This window comes from Acanthaster planci, linkage group LG15 (assembly GCF_054643075.1).
Source record: "Acanthaster planci isolate LZ-2023a linkage group LG15, COTS_SCS, whole genome shotgun sequence".
Taxonomy (NCBI): Eukaryota; Metazoa; Echinodermata; class Asteroidea; order Valvatida; family Acanthasteridae; genus Acanthaster; species Acanthaster planci.
The window spans coordinates 3,367,432-3,390,109 of record NC_141791.1 but is presented as its reverse complement, the minus strand read 5'-3'; the positions used below and the strand labels follow the sequence as shown (position 1 = coordinate 3,390,109).

Here is a 22,678-nt window from a genome sequence, read left to right as displayed (position 1 = left end):
TTTTCTTGACTCTAATCTTTCAATTTCTCTTCAATTTTGGTGGATAGCCAGTTACATTTTTTAATTATCCACATAAAATAACCCACCCACCCGAAAAGTGATAGTTCCCAAGCCGGCGCGCAGCTATTTTTTTTAATTGGCTTCCGGCTACTTTCTTGGGCACGAAGGGTGGTTTTTCATCCGTACTTTTACCAACCCTGCCCTCATCACGTGGAAACCCCTAGATCACTGGAGTTGATCCTGGCCCGTATTTCCACAATCCATCTTTTTGGGGGGGGGCCAAAAAATCTATTTTTTCAAAAGAAACTGAGGGGCGCACTTTTACGCTGAGCTCATCAGAATATCTCACTTGAATTTAGTGCGCGGCGTTCTTTATTGTTAATGGTATGCATACGTACAGAAGCACTATGCAGGTGAACTCCCCCCCCCGCTAAACTCTTTTCCAGAATGTTGCATTGACCCACTCTGAAATGCACAAATTATGAATGTTCTCATTTTTCTGTTTTCCTTGCAGTACGGACCATCTCCATCAGATCTTTCAGCTTACACTTTCACAACACTCCTAGAAAAAAGTAAAACAAACACCAGTTTCATGTATCAAAATAGTATGTTTTTTTTCACCCGGCTTCTTACAAATACAAACGTTTTCCAGCCATTTAAGCACTTTTTCAAACTTCTGTGTGGCTTGCCTACAAAGTGCACCACTTGGAAATTCCCCAAAACTTAACTCCCCATATACTTATGTAGCTTCTCAGTAAGTCCCCCATAATTCGGCATGAAAATTCAAAACAATTGGCAGGCTGCATAGGTTACTACCTGATAGACCAATCTACTCATCATTTGCTGTACTTTTGTAAATTTTGTTCAAAGAAGAACAAAAATTCCACTCTCCATCCACATTGTCCCAACTACGGACAGATGGAGAAACTTGAAAAAATTATCCTGGGGGAAATTAAAATATCAATGGTAGCTCTGGGGGTATTTCTAGAATGACCAGAAAATCTACAAGTAACTGGCCCCTCAAGGCTGTGTCCCTCTGTTAACAGGCAAAGACTTGCAGCCTCAGCTCCATATTTCTGAACTGCTGAGACAGCATTGGTAAACATCTGAGTGTGTTATACAACCTACAAGTCAGACACACAAGTTACTTTGCACATCCAATAAGGTGATATGCTCATTCACCCTGGGAGAAAGGAACTATCTCACAGAAAATAAGATACATAAGATTACTTTTATGCTTCGATTACCTTTCACCAAAACGCCCCTACTCCATATTAAGGTTTAGAAAGATAAGAAAAAAATTCCCCGGTGTGTGCCTGCTATTCTAAGTGGACAAGGAGTCGTCTACGGAGGGTATAGTGCAAGTATGCACATCCTCACGCAAATTAAACAGCACATGGTCACATGACCAATTTTCCTTTAAATGTGCACAAAACTATCCCATGATTGGCTTATGGTGACAATGGCGCTCAAAAAGAGACGCATTTTGCTCAGAAAGGCCAGTGAGGGTCGCATCCTGCTAACTGCCGCGGGAAATGAGGGTACCAGGGAACGGACTGCACACGACCAACTATCAAGTGGATCTCCCATGGACAACCAGTATTGCATTTGTTTCAGAGGAACGTGACCAGCCGCCATTGCTAGGGGTAATGTCATGCACTCTTAGTACCACAGTAAAAAATTTACGCACAAATAAAATGAACCACAGAGTTGAATATCACAACCTAAACTTTGTAGAAGTACTACGAATCCTCCTCGAACCTTACAAAAAGTACTCTACCGTTATAAACCAAGATTACTTTGAGAAATTTACAACGCATAATCTTATTCACATTACGATTTTTGAAATAAGTTTATATCGTTATATAACATCTTATTTACAATTCAAATTCGTAAAGACATGCACCAAGTACAAATAAGTCTGACATCTTCACTGATAAAGTGAAAAATGTTTGTACAACAGATTTCAGATTTCATCCTCGGTTCTCCTTCTTCTGGCCGTTAATTGTAACTTTTTTTCAGTGATAAAAAGTTAGACTGCAGTGAATTTGTCAAAAAACTCAAATCACTTGGACAATACTAACACAGTGTAACGGCACAACTGGCAGTGGCTCTGATGTGGGATACACGTTATTCTACCCCTACAAAGGTGCATGTCAAAAACCAGACTGTTCTACTAAAAAAAGGGAGTCAAGAAATACAAATTAATAATTGGGGCTCATAAAAATGACTCAACACATTCAAGGACAAATCTTAAAAAGAAAACTGAGCCTCAAGAAATTTGTGCTTTCAACGTCACATCTGTAGCTTTCAACTTTGCCACAAATGTCTCCCATCCTCACTACGAAAAGAAACCAAAAAAAAACCAGAAAGCGGTCAAATCAGGGCAAAGCCTCTTCCTCCTCCTCCCCATTGCTCTGAAACTCCGCCCCGTTCCGGCTCCCCTCCAGGGCCACCCGGTTCTGGTTCTTCCACAGCACGCTGTAGAAGCTGTCCGGGTTGCTCAGCAGCATGTAGTGGTTCCCCCGCTCCACCACGCGACCCTCCCGGAGGACCAGGATCTCGTCCGCGTCCACCACGGTGGACAGGCGGTGGGCAATGAAGATAGAGGTACGGCCAGCCGTCACAGTCTTCATGGCATTCAGGATGTTCTGCGTTAAGAGCAAGCACGGAACAACTCACCACTGGTAGACAGCCTCATTTTGGGCCCAAAAGTGTCAACTTTCAAAACAAGGCGAGACAAGGCCGCTAACAGCCAAACCCTCCAAATACCGATTTGCAAGAGTCATTTGAACATTTTTTGTACATTACTAATAACTTCAGGCTCGTAGTTTTCAATAGACTGGGGCAGGACCACTGGACAAACTTTGCTACCACAAGAAGCTATGCACAGTGACTAAGTTAAAGGTCCACACATGTTCCACCTCCGCCGATATCAGGGACTTTGTACACAAGAAATGAGGAATAAGTGTGCTTTCGTTTAAGCTGGAGGGAAGCAAAAAGCTTGACATTTTAACCCGCCAGCTGTGCATGTGCACATTACACAGAAAGCCAGATTATGTTTAAACTTTCTCCGGCATGAGGTGGTTAGTGGAGCTTTGTCACATGAGAACCAAATCTCAATGAACCAAAAGGAGGCCTTTTTTCTTTTCAAATTGGGCTCAAACGACCTGCTCACTCTGAAAGAAAAAAGTGATAACAGCTAAAATAGCCTTAGCGTAATCTCGTTAAAATGTTTTGGATTATGAGCACTTCTCAATTCTGAACTGTATATTTCACTATCTGACTGAAACTAAACTTCTTTGAAAATTCAGCTTTTTTGGCTCAGTCCCACAGGGATCCCATCGAAGACACCAACATACCACAGCGAAGCTTACAAAAGGTGTCTTCTGTCAGCATTTAGACTGCGATACCTGTTCAGTGATGGAGTCAAGAGATGATGTTGCTTCATCGTACAGGATGATTGGAGGATTCTTGAGAATTGTCCTGGCTATAGCAACGCGCTGTTTCTCACCCCCTGGGGACACCAACCGACACCAATGAAAATAAGCTGCCTTTCATATCCAAACTGAGAAGAAAACATGGCTTCAACAAACAATGGGAGTTATTGTAAGATGCAGTCTTCAGTAAGATGCAGTCTTCAAGAAACAGTCCAAATTCTGCAGTTTATTGGCATTATGCATTAAACCTTGAAAAGTCGTTGGACAATCTGACAATCTTCACAGAGGCAGCACACGACACACTGTTCCTCCAACATGGCTTCAAGTGAACCTTCACTCCAACATGGCTGCCGGTGCAACCCGGCCATACAAACCTGACAGTTTCAGGCCCCGTTCCCCCACTTCGGTGTCATAGCCCTTGGGCATTCTCCTCACGCTCTCGTCCACGTCGGCCATCTTGGCGGCCGCAAACACCTCCTCCGTCGTGGCGTCGAAGTTCCCGTAGTGCAGATTGTAGAAGATGGTGTTGTGGAAGAGAACGCAGTCCTTATGGGACGGAAAGAACACCCAACACTTTGTAGTCAGGTGACGCACTTCTTGGAGTTCCTTGACTCTTATCAAGTAATGGTATTATGAAATCATAATGTGCAACAAGTCACCCATACACCCGGTTTTGATATGCTACCTACCTGGGGGACCACACCAATTGAACTCCGTAGACTTTCCAGGTCCACGTCACGGATGTCGCTGTTATTGATTAAAATACGCCCCGAGTCAGGGTCATAGAATCTGTACAACATTCTGATGATGGTAGATTTCCTGCAAAAAAAAAAAAAAACAGAAAAAAAAGAGTATAGCCCATCAAAATAAATCGTCATGATAGCCTGGGAGGGTACTGTACTTCAACTGGTGTTGTTATATAATGGTGTTCTGAAATCCCGTCTCAGTCGAAACGTTACACTAGTGGACTGTCTGAATAACTTCACCGTGGCTGACAATAACATGCAAGTCTATGGACAATGGTTGGGGCCACTGGCAAGTGGAAGTGTTTGTTCATAGCCACAGCCACAACTTTTGGACACGGCTGTTAAGTTTGCTGTCTCACCCAGATCCACTCCCACCGACGATGGCGACCTTCTTCCCCGCGGGGACGGTGAAAGACAAGTTCTTGAAGATTTGCTGCCCTTCCACGTAAGCGAAGCTGACATCTTCAAACGTGATAGAGCAGTTTTGAGGCGTAATGTCGAGGGCCGGGGCGTTTACTTTACTCTGGCAAATGAAAAAAAGGAACAAACCCCCCCAAAAATCATTGTCTTAAAACGCAAAACTAAACCTCCACTGGCTGTGGGTAGAAACATGCAACAGACATATTACATTGCTAAACCAGTTGATAACTCCATTAACCCCTTCCCACCGGGATTCTTTAGACCGTGACTGCTGGGCTGTGGTATGCCCAGTATGCAAAGCTCTGTCCAGCAGCAGGCCCCATTGAACCAGCAGCTGCATGGTGAATAGACTGTATGTGTGGTATGCACTAATCCTCACACAAAGCCATGGCTGTGGATGGCTCCATGTCTGAAGGGGTTAACTTGTATGATGTAAAACCTCACCGTCTCTTTGTGGCCGACTGTAAGTTTTCCAACATTGTTCCTATCTGTGAACTCCACGTTATTTTGTTCGATAGTCCAGCAAAAATGTTTGTGAAGAAGACCCATTTTCTTAAACTTGTAAGACAGAGACCAAACAAAAGACTTTCCAGCCTGCTGCAAGTTTAGCCAGCATTTTTTTTTGGCCCAAGATTCAAGATTAGAACAGCCTTTCTAGAAGGGATGCTCCAACCATTCTAAGTTTACAAACTTAAACCCATCCCGAACAGCGAGGTTACGCAGTGAAAGAAGTGGTCACCTACCGTGATTGAGGAATCCACTTTCAGCAGGCTGAACATGGTGCCCATGTCGATGAGGGACTGCCGGATCTCCCGGTACACTGACCCGAGAAAGTTAAGGGGGAGGGAAAGTTGAAAGAGAAGACCGTTCACCATGACCAGGTCCCCGACGGTGAGGTTGCCTGAGCAAGTGGAGGAAAAATTCATCGGAAGCTCTGAAAAATTACCCGTCACGCAGGAAAAACCACCGCTGTTTGGCAAAGACAACTTGTCAACCTCTAACTAGCTACAATGTTTCCCACCACGGAAAAAAGGAATGTCAAAGACTTTGGGAGCACTCCCGTTTTACCTGGCTAACACTAACACTTGTCAGAGTTTGCAAGTAGTTTGTTATTGCTATTCATGAAAGATCCCAAACGATGGCAATGTTAACAGCAGTGGCAAAAACCTCAGTTCAATACCTGATGTTCTTGTCATGACTTATAGCCTTCCTACATGAAACAAGCAGAGGGTTACGGCTACTGATGTACTTTACTGCTTCATATCTTCTGGCCTTTTTTAAACATTCTTCAGACATTAACCCTAACCCTCCTCAATCCTCCAAAATCCTTCGGGCGGTTTTGGAGGATTTTGGAGGATTGAGGGTGAATGGCAAAAGTGCATGGCTGATTATGAAGGATGCCATGCATGAAGGTCGTGGATTAGACCTTATATTGTTTATGCTAGGTCAAGCACAAATTCAGCCCGATATTTCCTTTGAGTCAACCGCACTGCTCAAGAATGCCCTTCGCACTGCCTCAACATAGTGACAGGAATTGCTGGAGGAGTTTGAAGGATTGAGGCAGCAGGCAGACCCCCAAAAAACATTTTCAAGAAATTTTGGAGGATTGAGGCTGAATGCAATTTTTGCACGTTGAAAATCGGAGGATTTTGGAGGATTGAGGATGGTTCCTAGGGGGTTAGGGTTAACGACTGGCCAAAGCAACAGGCACCTCATCCCTCAAGCCAGTTTTCAGAGACCTTCCCTCAGAGCATCAGGAACCTTCTCACCCTGGTTCCACAGAACGACAAGATGTAGAGTGAACGATTACCTACCGGCGATAATTCCTTTGCTTGCGAGGACCATGATGGCGGCTAGCGATGCACTGAAGATGGCGTTCTGGCCCCAGTTGAGGAGTGCCAAGCTCGTGGTGGTCCGGAGTGACGCTACCTCGTACTTGGCTAGATTCTTGTCGTAGTTCTTCGTTTCGTACTTCTCGTTGTTGAAGTACTTCGTGGATGAGAAAAGGAGAAAAAAAACAAGTCCCTAGCCTTGACATATTTGATAGCAACAAAGCCAAAAAGAGATAGTATAACGTTGACATGCGCACACCCCCCCTTAATGTTGAGGAGTTCGCACATCCAAGCAAGTTATCCTATTGGCTGATGGAGCACTCAAGCGCCCAGTCAGTGGGTACAACCTGGACAAGAACACTGTGTCAACTCAACGATGGCTTGCTGCATTACTCAAGAAAAAACATCAATATTGGCAGAAAGGTTGCACACTTACGGCTTCAACTCGCTATGCCAACAATGATCACTATTTTTACCTACCTGCAATATTTGACAAGCATACCTTTTCTTCCGAGTAGGTCAGACTTGTCGAAAAAGACACAAACCAACCCAACTACTGATTTCACGCGTGATTTCACTGTTTAAACAGAATTCCAACTGTCCCTAGGTAATATTGCTAAAGGTGTCTAAAGTCCAACTACAAAAGTCAGCATCTCCAAAAAAAAAATAAGAAAATGACGGGGGCACCAGTTATACCTTTACTGTCTCATAGTTGATGAGTGAGTCGATGGCTTGGTTACCAGCCTCATTGTCGGCATGGTTCATCTCCACCCTGAATTTCGTCCTCCAGGCGGTGATGCTGAGCGTGAAGGCCGCGTACGCCGCTATGCAGGCCAGCGTCACACCTGCAAACGGGGCTCCTAGGCTGAAGTACTGCAATGGCAAATGCGGTGGAAGAAAAGACTCAACTTTAAATGTATCCACAGAGTGCCACGCTAGACTTGGGGAGATGGTTGAGCCTTCCGCTCAGGAGGGGGGGGGGAAATTTGGGGTGCAGCCGTGCAGGTGCTGAGGTCCGTTTCAATTACTGGACCGATAAAGAATTTTGTAGCATCTCACCATTATTCCTGTGACCAGACCGACTTCAAATATCGTGGGGACAATGTTGAACACCAACGCCATCAGAACAAAGTTAATGCCTCTGCAAAACCAAAAGAAAAAGCCACAATCAAAAAAAAAAATGCACGAACGGAGAGAAGATGCAACCAAGTCAGATTATGTGCCACACCCGACACTATTCCCATGACACAGGGAATAATGTGGCTTCATGGACCGTGATCCTTCTCTGGTTTTCTCTGAGCGCCTTGCCGAGTGCAACAAAAACCCACTCGGCTGAAAAGGATTTCGTGCCATTCCATACTACACTGGATGAGCACAAGCCTCGATACTGTACAGTTTATGCAGATGTCCTACCACTTCCGTTGACTGCTGAATCCAAAGATATACGACAATTCTTCATGATCACTGTCACACTCTGTTGAATTCAGCCGGTTTGACTTGAATTTAATAATAATAGTAATTGAAAATTTCTAATGCGCCGTTTCCATAGAAATGATCAACGGCGCAGTACAAATAACGTCAAAAATAACTGATTTAACGTAAAAAGAATTGATTTAAGAAATGAAAGGATAGGGATAAGTGCATAGGGAATGAATTTAGAATATTAAGCTTTTGCCACAATTGTACACACCTGCTCCCCCTGTCAATGGCTTTGGACAGGCCACCAGTCTGGCGTGACAGGTGAAAGTTCAGGTCCAGGGAGTGCAGGTGGTAGAAGACGTTCCGGGCGACCCGTCGGATAGAGTTCTGGGCCACTTTGGCGAAGACAGCATTCCGCATCTCGTTGAAGAGGGAGGCTCCCGCCCTGGCTGCTCCGTCTATTGGCAACCAAACAACAAGGAAAATGTCACATGTGTTATTCATAAGATGACATCCAATTCTTCATAACATTGGAAGAACCAGTTCATCAAGGATACGACATGATTTGAAGTGGGGCTTGTTGCCTTGACTTTGTTTCTTCGTGATAAACTCTGCAGCCTTGTAAAAAGAGCCCAGATTGTGCGGTGTTATGTAACTTTCTTTTGTTCACAAACCAGGCACAGTGCACTGCTGACTTCTTTTCAATAGGGGCCAGATTAGGGTACTGTGTGGCTCATCGCTGCAGTGGTGGAGCGCTTTTGTCCCCGGTGGTAATCCGCTTGCTCTAAATGCCCCAAACCATGGTATACTGTTTCAAAACAAGGCTGGATCATCTCCACTATTGAGAGTGAAAAAATGTTGGTAATGCCCAGCAGCCTGGTGTTTTGTTCTGAGTACGGTCTTTTGTTAACAAGGCCCAGTTCCCTTTGTCCGATTTCGGCGATCCCGGCCACGCATATAAACACACAGTGCCCGAAACCTGAGTCCCCAGCGGCAAGTGGTTAATTAGCACTTCCACACTTACAGCCAATAAGAAGGGCTGTAGCCACTGTCGCAGCCTGGCCGCCGGACGCCATGGCATCTGCTGCTGCCTGGTGGTCATTCAAATGGTCCACAGCATATTTGAAAAGAAATGGCACGTACACATTGGCAACCTGCCAAAAAAAAAGGACACTAATGAGGGCTCAATCCACACTGCGGTATAAATTGGTGCTAAAAACACAACCCCATTAGGCAAATGATCTACGTTCAGTGAAAGCCTACAACTGTCTTCCTTGTGACACGGATTTAATTATCGTTATAATTCTATATTGCCGCCAAGAACAGATATTTGGTTAGAACGGGAAATAGTTGCATAGCAATGGCAGGTTACCAGCCAAAATAAATGCTCTCTTTTCCCCTTTGCAACTGGTCCTCCACTGGGATTTTATAAACAGAGTTATTCACAATATGACACGACACCAACTTTATATCCAGAAAGGTCTATTTCCTGCTCATGGATTGACACTGGTAACCATGTGATGCTGTAAGTACAAGCAACAAAGAGTTGGACCATGTATGATTGTTGTGAAACAGAGTTACAAAATCTTGACCTTTTCCCACGATCTGACGATGTTGATTTGAGCCCTATAACGGTGGTTTTGTGATATTGTGAGTTGTTCATATTAAACCTTGATTATTACCTTGGCACCAACCAGAAGGCCGAGAGCCGTCATCACCCTGATCTTAATCCCCCTCTCGTCCCTGGGCCAGATGTAGGACAGCATCTCCCGGATGATCTCCCAGCCAGTCACCTGGTTGGAGACGCCCGTCTTGGCCGGTACGCCGGTGCTGAGGGCGTGGAGTCTGTCTTTGCGCACCACGATGCAGGTAACTGCGGGGTTGACCCAGTGCTGAAATGCAGACCACAAGGACACTCTTTCAGACAATCCAACTAAAAGAACGTAACAGCCACAAACAAAAATTGGGGGGAGGGACCTTTATCTGCTCAGTGCCATTCCATTTTTTTTTGATGAGTGTACAAAACGCACCAGAGGTAGCTTTTCCTCCAACCCCCAACCCCTTCCCAAAGAAGTACAAAAGAAAATCATAATGGCCAATCTCCATTTTATACATTTTTTGAAAAAAATTCACAAGCCTGATATCCCTTGTCCCCCAGAGTAAAAAACCCCAAAGCGTTCACCAAGGATAGGAAATAGATGATCAGGTTATGTCGCAAGCCTGATATACATAAATAACATGGATCAACTGACTGTACAAGGCACTGGCAGATAGTGGCTAGCACAAGGAAGTATCAGTCTGCTCAACTAAGGAAAGTTTTGACGATATTAAATCAAGGTCTATTTGGTAAATATGTAAACACTCAATTAGAAAGTCAAGGTTTTGGACACAGATGATATGTTCCATAATTTGCCATTTTTATCCACTCAAGAAATGTAAAATGCTTGGAGTTTTTCCCCTGAAATTTATCACTCAGCTGAAATGCAGTAACGTACGGAGAATCATTTACCTGTTTTTGTTGCAGCAATCCATACTGTCTACTTGATAAACACACCCTGGTGGTACGAGGGGATTTCACCTTATTGAGAAGAAACGACGTATTCCTCTGCAAAATATATACATGTATTTAGCACAAAAATAGAATATTGGTCAAATAATTATGATAAACATAACAAAGCAGCTACTTTTTTTTTTTAAGTCATACAAATTAATCATCGCAAACAGCATGACACTATTACCCGGATTACAGACGTTTACAACACCCCGGCCTTTGAAATTGAACAATGCAGAACACAAATCTTCCAAGATGTCCAGCCATAAGAATACCACATGTAGGCCTAATATGTCGGGCTGAACATCTAAACATGATGTAGGCATATGAAGTGATCAAGTACGGTAATTTAATGTTAGGCCTACTTCTGATCATGTACATTTATGCAAAACAGTACAATTACATTTCTGTAATGTGCAACATGTGCCAGTATCATGTAGGCCTATGCTCCTGTGGGGTTTTCTGCACAGTCATGACAGTACAGGAAGATGTAGACAGATGGCAATGCTTAACTGATGAACGACGGCAGACAACGACATATTGTAACATGTCAATTTCAATGCAATGAACATTCACCTGACATTTGTCTGTTCTTATTTATGCCTTATTTAAATGAATTAAATGCAAGATTTAATTTTGAGAAAAATTGCGAGAAAAGACAAATTTTATCACGGTTTCCTATTGTTGGATCCAAAGAACAGCGCCCTCACTCATATCGTACGATATGATCGTATACGGTATAGCGAGCCGATCATGCCCATGCGATCTTTGGTAATCACGGTTATCAACATACTTTCATGGTTTTAGGCTCATTTTTACCTGGTAATTTCCTGAATTTATTGGCCGTTTGGGTAATACATAGGTGCTTCTGGTTTGGCGAATTCTGGAGGTAAGGGAAAACTGAATGTTGGGTATAAACGACGTTTTCAACAACGACGTCTCTAATCTCGGAACCGACAAGAGCGCTGCCATCTTGGACTTTGCATGATGGGAAAAGCTCGCGGATTAATTTTTAAACAGAAAGTAGCTTTAAATTTGTCATTCATTTGGGCAGTTTATGTCAAAAACTCTCTGTCTAATTTTTGAAGTATTAAGTACTTGAAATTTAAAAGTCAGTTCCTTACAGTAGCAAAAAGATCAAATTTTGACCTATTTTTTATACGTCTAATCATGCGCCAGGATACTAATTTTGGGGTGTTGTAGGCCACTCTGCCGCCAATGCAATGTTTTGGGAAATGAAGAGACACGTGTAAAATGGGAGACGCAGGAAAAGTGAAGAAGTTCGGCTCCAACAGCGTGGAAATAGAGGAGTTTGGTCCCCAGCTGAAGCTGTTGAAAGCAAACGATCAGATAAGAGAACTTCAGACGATTATTAGAAATAAGTAAGCTCGCCGCAGAAAGAACTTCAATTAGAACATTCATGATGAGCATAATTATTGACAGCCATTGATTGACTTTGGGCCTATTATCTGATTTATAATATAGGCCTAGGCCTAAATTTTTGCATGAATGCAAACATGAATATGGCGTACGGTAAAATTGGATTTCTGTGTATCCATAGGCCTAGATGGTATTTCAGTGGCATAATGTGATAATTAATAAGTATCCCAGAGCTGAGGTTGCCAGACATGCCAGATTAACACTTGCATTTGGGTCATTCCATGAGGTTGAGGCACAATTTGTGACGGTGTCAATTGTTCCATAAAATTAAAAGAGTTATTTCCCTGCATGTGGATTCCCAATTGACATTGTTATACATCTTGCAAGGCTGAATACAGAGGGGTGTGTTATGTTTACAGAGTAAATGACCTACTCTACAGGTCATGACAGGTGGTAAATGTTACCCATGTAACAAGGACACCGTCACAAATTGTGCCCCAAAGGCCCAACCAATGGAATGACCCATAACATTTTGTTGAATTCTTTTATTTCCTTCTTCATCAATTCATAGATTCTATAAACAATACGTAACTTGTTTACATTTGATTTATCATTTAATTTCCTGTCGCAGATCAACATCAAGAGGAGATTTTGTATTCTATGCCGACAGACTAGTAAGTGTCTGGGATAGAGATGATAAAGAGTTATGAAATCTTATTTGCTGCATGCTGCATAGGCATATTTGCCAGGAGCTTTCCTGGAACCCCAAATAATCCACCACTGTGCAGAAACCTAGCACTGCATTCAAAAGCATCCAGTTTCTCTATCCTGCAAAATCTTCTGAAAAGCTGGATTTTGTAGGTAAAAGAAACTTTGAAACATCAAAATTCTACCTTTAATGTCATTTCAGGCGGAGTGAAAATAATTAAATTATGCCATCTTGTTTCCTTACCTGCCTAATTTCTTGTTTATGTTGTTGATTTACGATGCATTTCGACTTTTTGCTCTAAACAAAATATGTAGCCATAACTGCAAGTTTACAACCTGCTCTACAAAATAAAATTACCTTCGTAGATAAAAAGTATCAGTGAAATAGTTCAAAAAAATTCATTTGCTTTGAAAAAAATCCACAAGGTTAAGGGAAAAAGACATACAAAAAACTCATTTTTCTCTCTTTGATCTGATAAACTGCTTTTGACTACTCATGCTCGTGCCACTTTTCAGATCCGACTAGTCGTTGAGGAGGGTTTGAATCAGCTGCCGTACAGAAATGCGGTGGTGACTACACCGACCGGTTGCAAGTATGAAGGGGTGCAGTTTGAACATGGCAACTGTGGAGTCAGCATCATGAGAAGTGGTACGTTCAGATAACATTGGAAATAGTTAACACTTGTAGTTCTTTAGGATTTTTTTCAAAGGAGTACTCCGTGAGTTGTTTTTTTTTCTACAGAGAGTGAAATTATTTTAAGCAACTGCTGAAAATGTTCATGTTGAATTTGTGTGACGTGGAAACTTGCCCGCACCTGATTTCTCCACATCGTTGTGCTTGTGTGAAATAACCGAATCAGGTGAAATCGGCTGCCTTTTCCAAAATCCCTGTCGGGTTTTTCCTAGCCCCTTAGCAATGCAACAAATGCCAGCACATACTTGAAATAAAGAACATGCTATGCAACCCAATACAATGCAACACAATACAACTCAACACAACGCAACGCAAAGCACAACAAAACAAAAGACGCAACAGTGGATTTTGTGGCACTGTGCTGTGCCCTAATCAAATGAATGTACCACCCTTGGCACTCATCAGTAACACAGTAGCAGCTCCCGTCCATACTTGCATATAGATCTGACAAGTTGCGTACCACTGTCACTTTCTGCTGCATCTTTGCAAGGTTGGGGTCACTGCGCGTCCACAGCATGACAGGTAAAAGCAACCATTGATTAGCCTAGTTTAATATACCAGGCAAGATATGGGACGGAGGGGTACCCCCCTTACCGGTCCAATCCCTATACACACTCTAGACTGTTGTTGCCCAACACATCCCCCCTAGAAGTCTGTAAAGAATTCCTGAGATTTCGACCAAACAATGACCAACACAAAGGCGGGGGGGTTCTCTCCGTCCCATATCTTGCTTCAAATGTAGTTTAACCGTCATGCCAGTCAGGTTGTTGTCTCTTATTTCCCTCCATCGCTCGCCAGGCGAGGCCATGGAACAGGGTCTGCGTGACTGCTGCCGCTCCATCCGCATCGGCAAGATCCTCATCAGAAGCGACGATGACACCAACGAGGCCAAAGTGTTCTATGCCAAATTCCCTCCGGACATTCACAAGAGGAGAGTCCTGCTCATGTACCCCATATTAAGTAGGTCCACTATACTGAAGTTTGTTCACATCTGGTAATGAGGCTAACTTTCAAGAGGCGCTGGGTTGGAAAAAGCAGTTCGGGAAGCTGTTGTATAGCATTTTCTTAAAAAAACATCCAGCCCAACCCCTTCCTCAACAATACCTTTTTTCCCCCGGTAAATATGAAGGATTTGATTAGCCCCAATCATTGAAAATTAACTGTTGGCAGCTTACATCTAAAATCTTGTCAAGGATCTGCACCTGTTGATCACAGATTCAAATCCTGTTCCGTAACTTGACTACTGCCGATACAAATGTGTATTACAGATAACTGTTACTCGCTTCATTGCTGAATTCTTCAAATGTTGCCAATTTTTGTTAGGTTCCGGTAATACCGTCATCCAAGCTGTGCGAGTCCTTGCAGAGCACGGAGTCAAAGACAACATGATTGTGCTGCTCACCATTTTCTGCACACCAAACGGTAGGTTCTGATGGGAGTAACCACCAACTTGTTTCAAGGTGCAGGCCTTGTACGTATTACCAGTGACTTTTACACAGCTACAGGGCGATGGAGGGTTTGCATGGCTGCCATCTTGCAAGCCAGTGCTTTTGTTCCACAGGGTATAGCAAGTGAGGTTTGTCTGTGAAACAAAACTGCCCTGCAGGATGGCAACCATGCAAAGCCTCGACTGGAGGCTTTGATGAAAATTGATGGAAACCTGATCAAAGTGGAAACCGTAATGTGGAGTATGAACAGTGGCCCAAACTTCATCGCTGTCAGTCTTTATTTGCTGGCTGAAGACTTATTGCTTTATAACAGGGGCTGAATAGTGTCACCCCATGGTGCCCTTTCTTGATCCGAGAAAAGGTGTAGGCCATTGACAGGAAATAGGCCCTGTCCAAAACCTCGAGATCGCAGCTAGGTCTAGGAGGTTGCCAATTGTGTGTGTAGGTCCAGGCCGACAGTGAAAACAGGAATAGCTCTGGGAAGCCCATCAGATAATGGATTTATTTCACTTGGAACATACTGGTGTAGTGAGCGATTTCGGCCAGTAGCACACTCGACTCATTGCGCAGAACCACCACACGTTGTGGGAGGCTGGGAGTCCGACCGAGGAAAAAGGCCAAGTTTGACCAGGGTACAAATGTTCTGTACAGCTCTGGAAATCGAGATTGTGGCTGTTCTTGTTTGAGTTGCATCTTATTTACCCATCTTTTTTCAGGTGTGAAATCCGTCATCAACAAGTACTCTGGAATCAAAATTCTCACATCGGAGGTCCACCCAGTCACACCGAACCACTTTGGACAAAAATACTTTGGAACTGATTGAGGGGCCCCAGGAAGTATTAGAATTGGTTTTGGGATAGAGAGACGAGAGTGCCTACCATCTGCTGAAGCGATGGTGGTATGCATCAATGTGATCCTGACAACGGATTTCAAGTCAGGGTCTGCAGAATTCTTACCCACTCAAACGCCAGTTATTTGGTTATATGGATATTTTCCAGCATAGACAAGTTTTTGAATACTCATTTCCCAAGAATTGAAATGACTTCTGCTGCGCGGAATAAATGTCAAGGGCAGATCCGGGGTGGGTGGAGGAGAGTTGGGGGCAGTGCCTCCCCCCCCCCAGCCAGATTATATTTTTTCAGGCGATTTTTCTGTGATTTCATTTTCCTCCTGTGTGAAAATGCAACATCACCCCTCAGAAAGGTCGTAAAGGGTTATTAAAAAAAAATTCCAAATTCTTTGCGTTATTGTGGAGGGAGGGATTGAAACAGACTGGAGAAGGGTTGACGGGCAATTTTTCCAGCTTCACAGATGTCCGACTTGAGTTCTGCAAGCCGTAGTGGGATTAAACTGTGAAACTATATTTCTTCTGTCCTGTATGTACTTGTAAATAGCTTATTAGACCAGGGAAGGTAGCATGTGGTTAAACCTCAACTTCTTTCATATTTAAGACGTCCTGTATAAAAATCCCTGCAGCTGTGCTGAGAGCATAGAAGTTTTACTAGTCTCCCAGATGCAGCAGTAAATGTATGTCATAGCTTTAGCGCCCACTTGTATCATACCAAAATAAAGACACGTTAACAAATATTACTTACTGAGGTGTGCATTTATGACACTAAGCCTTTTGCGAGTTAAATTTGAATACAGTCTGGTAAACTGTGTTATCTTAATGCACGTAAACACAACAATTTGAATTCCCCAGACTAAAGACACTTGCTGTATCTCGTGATTTGAAGCCAGCTTTTGCATGGCTATCATCACCTGTCTGAAATGGACAGGTTCCTTTGTGCCATTCTTATCCATTGAAAACAGAGAATTGTTGCAAGACGTCTCTTATGTAACTAAGCAAAAGCTTGCCCCGAATCACCAGGTATACCAACAGTATTTTTAGTGTGGAGAATTCAAATTGTTATGTTCATGTGAATTTAAAGAACCTGGTGTACCAGATTCAATTCAAATGTTACTCGCAAAAGTCTTATTCTTTGAAGCCTGGTGTACGTTTTTTGTGATGTACAGGAAGCAGAACCTCACAGAAATAAAAATCGAACTCAGGCATCCGTTTCAGTTGTTTCACATAATGTAACAGCTTTAATGTTTACACTGTGCAACCATTACCGATTTGCACACTCGTTGGAGGATCCTTTCCTTCACAAACTTTGAAAGTTTTCCCTTGACTCTTGAAACATGTTCCCACTGGACTGGATGGTTATAATGACCAAATGCAAATAGCCCCAAAACCAAAGAAGTGTTTTAGAGAAGTTGATTTTTTTGTCAAAAGTAGGAGGAAAGAGAAATTACAAGTTGAGTCGTCGACCCGCTCAAGACTTCTTGAGAGTGAGGATAACAGAAGTTATGGTTTTTAGGACAGTGGGGTCTTTTCCCAGCTTGTCGTGTGGCGTGCGCTGGGCCTAGGTGCGCTGCGCGATTCTCTTGTCGCGTTCCTCGGCGATGGTCAGACGGATACCCTTGCCCTTGGGCAGGGACACCAGGGACTTGTTCCCCTTGCCGATGATGAACACGTTGGACAAACGGGTGGCAAACGAGTGGCCTTAAAAGGGATAAAAACATTCAAGTGGTTGGTCACAAGATGTGTGCAACGGAAACACTAGCAGTCCATATGCCAACACTGAGTTTTATATACACCAGGGGTGTGAGAATTCAGCTTTTTAAGCTTGTATTGGCTTTTTTTTTGTTTAGATGTTGACCCTTTGTGTGCACCTGCTGTGTACATTTCAGCTTCTTGCTAGCTGTTTTCAGCTTTAATTTTAAGTGGCCACTCCCACCCCTGACACACCCATGCTACAGAGTACAGACAGGCAACCTTTACTGAATGGCTACAACTTTCTAGTGCAAGACAGCGGATGAGATTTTTCTTGTAAGAGATTCTCCTACGAATGATGCACAAGAGAAATTAATCTGTAAGATTTCGGTTGTGTCTTACCAGCGGAGTCCTTCACGTGAACGATGTCGAAGGATCCCGGGTGGCGTTCACGGTGCATGACCAGCCCGACACGCCCCAAGTTACGCCCTCCGGTGATCATGCACAGGTTGCCTGGCAAGGATTAGATAATCTTTCATAATTGAACATGCTAAAACATAAATCTGATACTTAAATAAACATTTCGGCATGGACTAATCCAAGGAGACACGACTGGCCAATCAAAAATAACCCTTGCACAATCTCAATTCCCATGACTTTTCCTCTGACCACAGGATTCCACAACATCCCATCACCCACTTGCCACAACATTCTTTCCCGGACTTTTCACCGACTGTCGGAACCCTAAGAATAGATCTTACCACTGTCAAATTTGATGTAGTCTGTGATGCGCCCTGTAGCAATGTCGACCTTGACCGAGTCATTCGCCTTGATGAGGGGGTCCGGGTACCGGATGGTGCGAGCATCATGGGTGCTGAGGTACGGGATGCCCTTGGGACCAGTCCAGACCTTGCGCACCTTGCACAGCTTGTACTGAGAGAGAGAGAGAGCAGTGAATTCCAAGCCAATTAATGCACCTGCAACTGTCAATTTCCCCACAGAGTGAAATCAGTTGGGCTGGACTGCATCATAAGTTGAACCGAAAGGGGGAATAGGTGCACTTGACTCCTATCTACTATGCATCTGCACGGCCTACAGCTGATGAGATGCCGCACTGGCTAGTACCAAACGCTGCGTCTCACCGAGTACAGTTGTACTTGGGAACCGCTTGGATGGTGCGATATATGTGAAGAAGGCAGCGTCCATTCTTTCAAAGAGAAGGCAAACGACTTCCTCCTTTCACTGGATCATGATTTATCTCTTGTATGACTTTTTTTTCCCTTTTCTACATGTTTTTACTTGACGCTTCAAGGTTTGTGTGGGTTGCTGGATGGCAACTTACAGCTCCTATGCTTTCCTCACTCTACCTGCTTCGTCTTTTATAATTATAATAATAACAATACTACACTGAAGGTGGTGAGGAGATTCGATGAGGTAGAGCACAAAATGAACAATGCCACTTTCTTCATCATCACCTCCAGTGAATCATTTGAAATGTGGCAGTTTCCCATCGTTCTTTAAGTGCAAGAACCCGATTGTATACCAATACGTGCATGATTAAAGAAGGGAATTTAACACAGTTTACACCAAATGAGGCCACAGGTTCCACTGCATGAAATAGCACAGCGTCCCTTAACACCCTTTCTTGCAGAGTGGGTCACAAATAACAAGATGAAATTCAAAGTGTATGAAACCGTTTTTCAAATATAGACTGACAAGTACCTTGGCTTCGTCATTGCCAATGCGGTGAACAGCAAAGCGTCCCTTGATGTCGTAGATCAGACGGAAATTCTCTCCCGTCTTCTCAATGGAGATCACGTCTGCAAGAGGACACAACAGAAAAATCAGCTGTCTCCGAGCGGAAGCCAGCTAGCGTGAAATTCATTTTTAAAAGTAACTCAGTGGGCATGTTTGCAACACATCTCTAACACACTAATCTCAGTCCTTCCACACTCTTGTAGATCCTTCAAAATCTACCAATAGCTTCTGCAAGATTTGTAAGGATTGAGGCGGGTAGAACAGAGCCACTATTTTCCCTCTGCACGGGACTTGATAAGCCCGGCATGTTCCAAGTCCAAAGCATGTGCCATGGGGTTTCTGCCGAGTGATTACAACAGAGGCCACAAGTGGGTGAATGAAAGGTCTCATTTTATCCAACGTAAGAAACTTTTCAAAGTACTCAAAGTAAACAATGCTTACTGGAAAACAAAGATAATTTGCAAAAAAAAGCCTCACTGAAATACAAAAACTTGATTTGTTCTTTCTCTGGGTAGTGCTGGGAATGGGTGACATAATAAACCAAATCCAGCGACCATGGGAGAAAGCGTTGATGTAGGCCTCCTTTGAACTCAGCAGTCAACTGATAAAGACTTATGAGCCTTCGATAGAGGCCGCCCGACAGTGCACACGGACCAGGTCCAGTTTTCAAGGATATTGAGCTTTATAGTCAGGATCTCAATTTTGTGGAGCACATCCGCGAGGATGGAATGGGATATTGGAAACTCGGACACCGGAGGCAACTCAAATGGGCGGACGGCAGATGCATGAAGGCCGTACATTGGTTGAGCATGGCCACCTGGGCCTGCGCCAAGTAGGCATGAAGCTGTGCGCACGTGCACTGTGCCCCTACCAAAGGGTCACCATCGTCACGTAAACACGGGCCATTCAACATGGGGCATTCCAACAGGTTTTATCAGCGGTTCCCAGAATGGGATTTTTCTGCACAACTTCTGCACAGAACTGCGTTATCCGAGGGCCTTGATTGCGTGGCATACTTGACAAACCATCGGGCCCCTCATAAATGCCGGCACCAAATCACTGCGGTACTGACCCATGAAACCGGCCGGGTAGGTGATGTCAGTGCGCACTTTGCCGTCAACCTTGATCAGCCGCTGCATGGTCACCTTCTTGGTCTCGTCATAGGTCAGCGCGTACTTCAGCCGGTTCCTCAGGAAGATGATCAGGGGCATGCATTCTCGCAGCTTGTGGGGGCCGGTGGAGGGTCGCGGGGCCTGGAAGGCAGGTTTGGGAAATGAATCACAGGTTTGTGAAAATTCCTCAAAAACTATCAAGCAACAAATTTTACAAGCAAGGTTAGCGCACATGTCAAAACTGATGTTAAAAGTGACTTGCAATGATAACAATGAAGTTGAAACATCATGTGTGACTTTCTGGCGATTCAGCTGTGCAAGATGAAAACCTAATTCATGAATTTGTCAAGGGAGTTACTTGATGTTGACCCCTTGACGACGGGAACTTTTTTCTGAAAGCCGACTCTGAGAATTCCAGCCTCGCTTGGCCACGAAGGCCACCTGCCAAACTGCAAATTCTGGGTTTGTGGCCCTGCGTGCTCTGCACGCTTTGAATTACACGGTGAAAAGGCTGATTGTTCGGTGGCATGCGGCTCTACTCACCCTTCCTCATTCCCGTTGCCTCTTTTCAAAGTGGGGACTATTGTGAAGCTGGTGATTATGATGCAAATTCGGTCTTTTCATTTCTGGGCCACACACTAAGGCCAATCACCATATATACAAGAGCCAGGGTGTGCCTTCTTTCACCGAGCGTGGCCCGAGAATAATAGCTGAAAAGCGGGCTGAGGATCTCAATTTTTACGCCGGCTTTTACCGTCATCCGTCGCGAAGGGGTTAAGCTTCCTGTGCTGTATATGATGTATTTATTGCTGATCATCAGAGCACAGACAACAAGGTTTCCACTCGGAGCACTGGCTTCCATGAATTCACTACGCTTTGTGCCTTACTGTTGTTGGATTCCACTAGTCTCACCAAAGCAACTACGGATAGCAAAGACCCTAGGTCTCAGGTAGCCTGAATACTTACAAAGACGCCAGTCAGCTTGTCCAGCATCCAATGCTTGGGTGCTGCAAGGCGCTTTAGATGCTTCTTGGGTCCTCGTGCCTTTAAACAAGTAAGTATTAAAAGCAAAGTCGCATACCTGAAAATCTTTAACATTTCCAATGATCTACCAAGGCAATGTGTATGACTTTTAAATGAAAACATCTGCTAGTAGAGACGCACATCGCAACTCAGAGACTGTCCCTGAATGTGGAGAAGTCCTTGGAGACAAAAACCAGTCCCCTGAAAGAGAGATTGTCTCCTTAACTGGGCATCCATCTGCTATAATCAGTTTTTGTCTTTCCCCCATATTTTCCATTCACGTAAGTTATTTAAAGTTGTTTTTTATGAACTTTATGCCATGTCACTAGATAAACTACGTAAAGGAATCATATTTGAAACAAGTGTTCTGGTATGGTCTCTTTCCCATCCGTTCCGTCCCAATGCAGACTCCGGCTAGTCATCACAAAAGCAATGGTAAAATTTTGTTTATACGGTAGCCGTGGGTGTTTTTTCTGCTGAATCTAATTAGGCCTATGGCATTTAATGTTAGGATCACCAAGCCCATTTAAAAATCTAGGCCCCACAGCGGTCCATTCAAAAAATTGGGACTCGGCAAAAATGCCTTCTGTGAAACCCCTTTTGCGTGTACGGATCATTCACCCCATCAATACTCTGATTTATTACTTTGACTTCCAACACGTAAAAGTCCATGAAATTTGGTTTCGAATTGGGCCATTTGGGCGACTAACTCCCCATTGCTGACCGATGCCAAACACAGTCGGGAACTGTTTGGTCTGGGAACCAAACAGCGTAATTACGTAGACCCCAGAGCATCACATTGCCAATAAATGTTAATGAATGATGAACCAAAATGAATATGATCATTGATCTCCAGTGTCGCTGATAAAACACCAGTCAGATCACAGTCTCTGACGCTGTCTGGTTCCCAGACCAAACAGATCCCGACTGTGTGTTTGGAATTGGTCAGTGATCAGGAGTTAGGCCTTGTTGCTATAGTAAACGAATAGCCCAAATCGAAACCAAAATTTCACAGACCTCCACGAATTGGAAATCACCATACATCAGAGTATTATTGATGGGGTGAGTGATCCATACACACAAAAGGGGTTTCATAGAAGGCATTTTTCGCTGAGTCCCCACTTTTAGAATAGACTGAGAGACCGCTGTGGGGCCTAGGTAGGATACGGAGGGAGTCCAGTCTGAGGCTAGCCTAGGGCCTACTTTATGAAATCCCGTTAGCCAGCCATGCCAAGGCAGCAGTACTGCAGAGGGAATGGGAGCCTGTCGTTTATGAACGAAACAGCCAAAATTTAGCGTGTCATATTTTCTCTTTCTATGAGGACAGAAGTGAAATAATCATGTGGTTAAATAGAACGAACATTATAGTTTAAGAAAAATACATTCGAACTCAATTTTCTATCTCGTGATTGTTAAGATGGGGAAGATACTACACTGCTCAAAATCCTGTCAACCCACCATGTTGGCAACTTCCAACGAAAGAGACCGAATGTCCCACAATGCCGCGCCAAAGTCTTTATCCTGTTCAATGTGGGGTCACCAATGGGTCATTGACATAGGAAATTCCGAATAAATCCGAAGTGAATACGGGATTTTGAAATTACATTT

General features: G+C 43.8%; 3 protein-coding genes and 1 non-coding gene across 4 annotated transcripts; 1 reads left to right on the top strand and 3 right to left on the bottom strand.

The window, feature by feature from the left end:
* Positions 1-588: 588 nt before the first annotated feature.
* abcb7 (ATP binding cassette subfamily B member 7) lies at positions 589-11,406 on the bottom strand. Its single transcript, XM_022244756.2, has 14 exons — positions 11,228-11,406; positions 10,367-10,462; positions 9,540-9,749; positions 8,882-9,011; positions 8,129-8,315; positions 7,498-7,579; positions 7,135-7,311; positions 6,421-6,595; positions 5,350-5,507; positions 4,546-4,709; positions 4,130-4,259; positions 3,815-3,986; positions 3,414-3,517; positions 589-2,651 (listed from the first exon to the last, which is right to left on the bottom strand). The coding sequence occupies exons 1-14, from the start codon at positions 11,378-11,380 to the stop codon at positions 2,382-2,384; spliced, it is 2,208 nt and encodes a 735-aa protein (XP_022100448.2). The 5' UTR covers positions 11,381-11,406; the 3' UTR covers positions 589-2,381.
* Positions 11,407-11,596: 190 nt separating this feature from the next.
* Positions 11,597-16,223, top strand: uprt (uracil phosphoribosyltransferase homolog). Its single transcript, XM_022244761.2, has 6 exons — positions 11,597-11,790; positions 12,420-12,462; positions 13,013-13,145; positions 13,989-14,150; positions 14,514-14,612; positions 15,355-16,223. The coding sequence occupies exons 1-6, from the start codon at positions 11,663-11,665 to the stop codon at positions 15,459-15,461; spliced, it is 672 nt and encodes a 223-aa protein (XP_022100453.1). The 5' UTR covers positions 11,597-11,662; the 3' UTR covers positions 15,462-16,223.
* Positions 16,224-16,697: 474 nt separating this feature from the next.
* LOC110984505 (small ribosomal subunit protein eS4) lies at positions 16,698-22,601 on the bottom strand. The gene is made up of 7 exons (XM_022244760.2): positions 22,529-22,601; positions 21,014-21,091; positions 20,008-20,188; positions 18,900-18,997; positions 17,939-18,110; positions 17,580-17,690; positions 16,698-17,186 (listed from the first exon to the last, which is right to left on the bottom strand). Exons 1-7 carry the CDS (start codon positions 22,529-22,531, stop codon positions 17,047-17,049), a joined length of 783 nt encoding a protein of 260 aa, XP_022100452.1. The 5' UTR covers positions 22,532-22,601; the 3' UTR covers positions 16,698-17,046.
* On the bottom strand, positions 19,430-19,572 carry LOC147796597 (small nucleolar RNA SNORA16B/SNORA16A family). The gene has a single exon (XR_015427918.1). It is a non-coding gene; the product is annotated as a small nucleolar RNA SNORA16B/SNORA16A family (small nucleolar RNA).
* Positions 22,602-22,678: the final 77 nt, after the last annotated feature.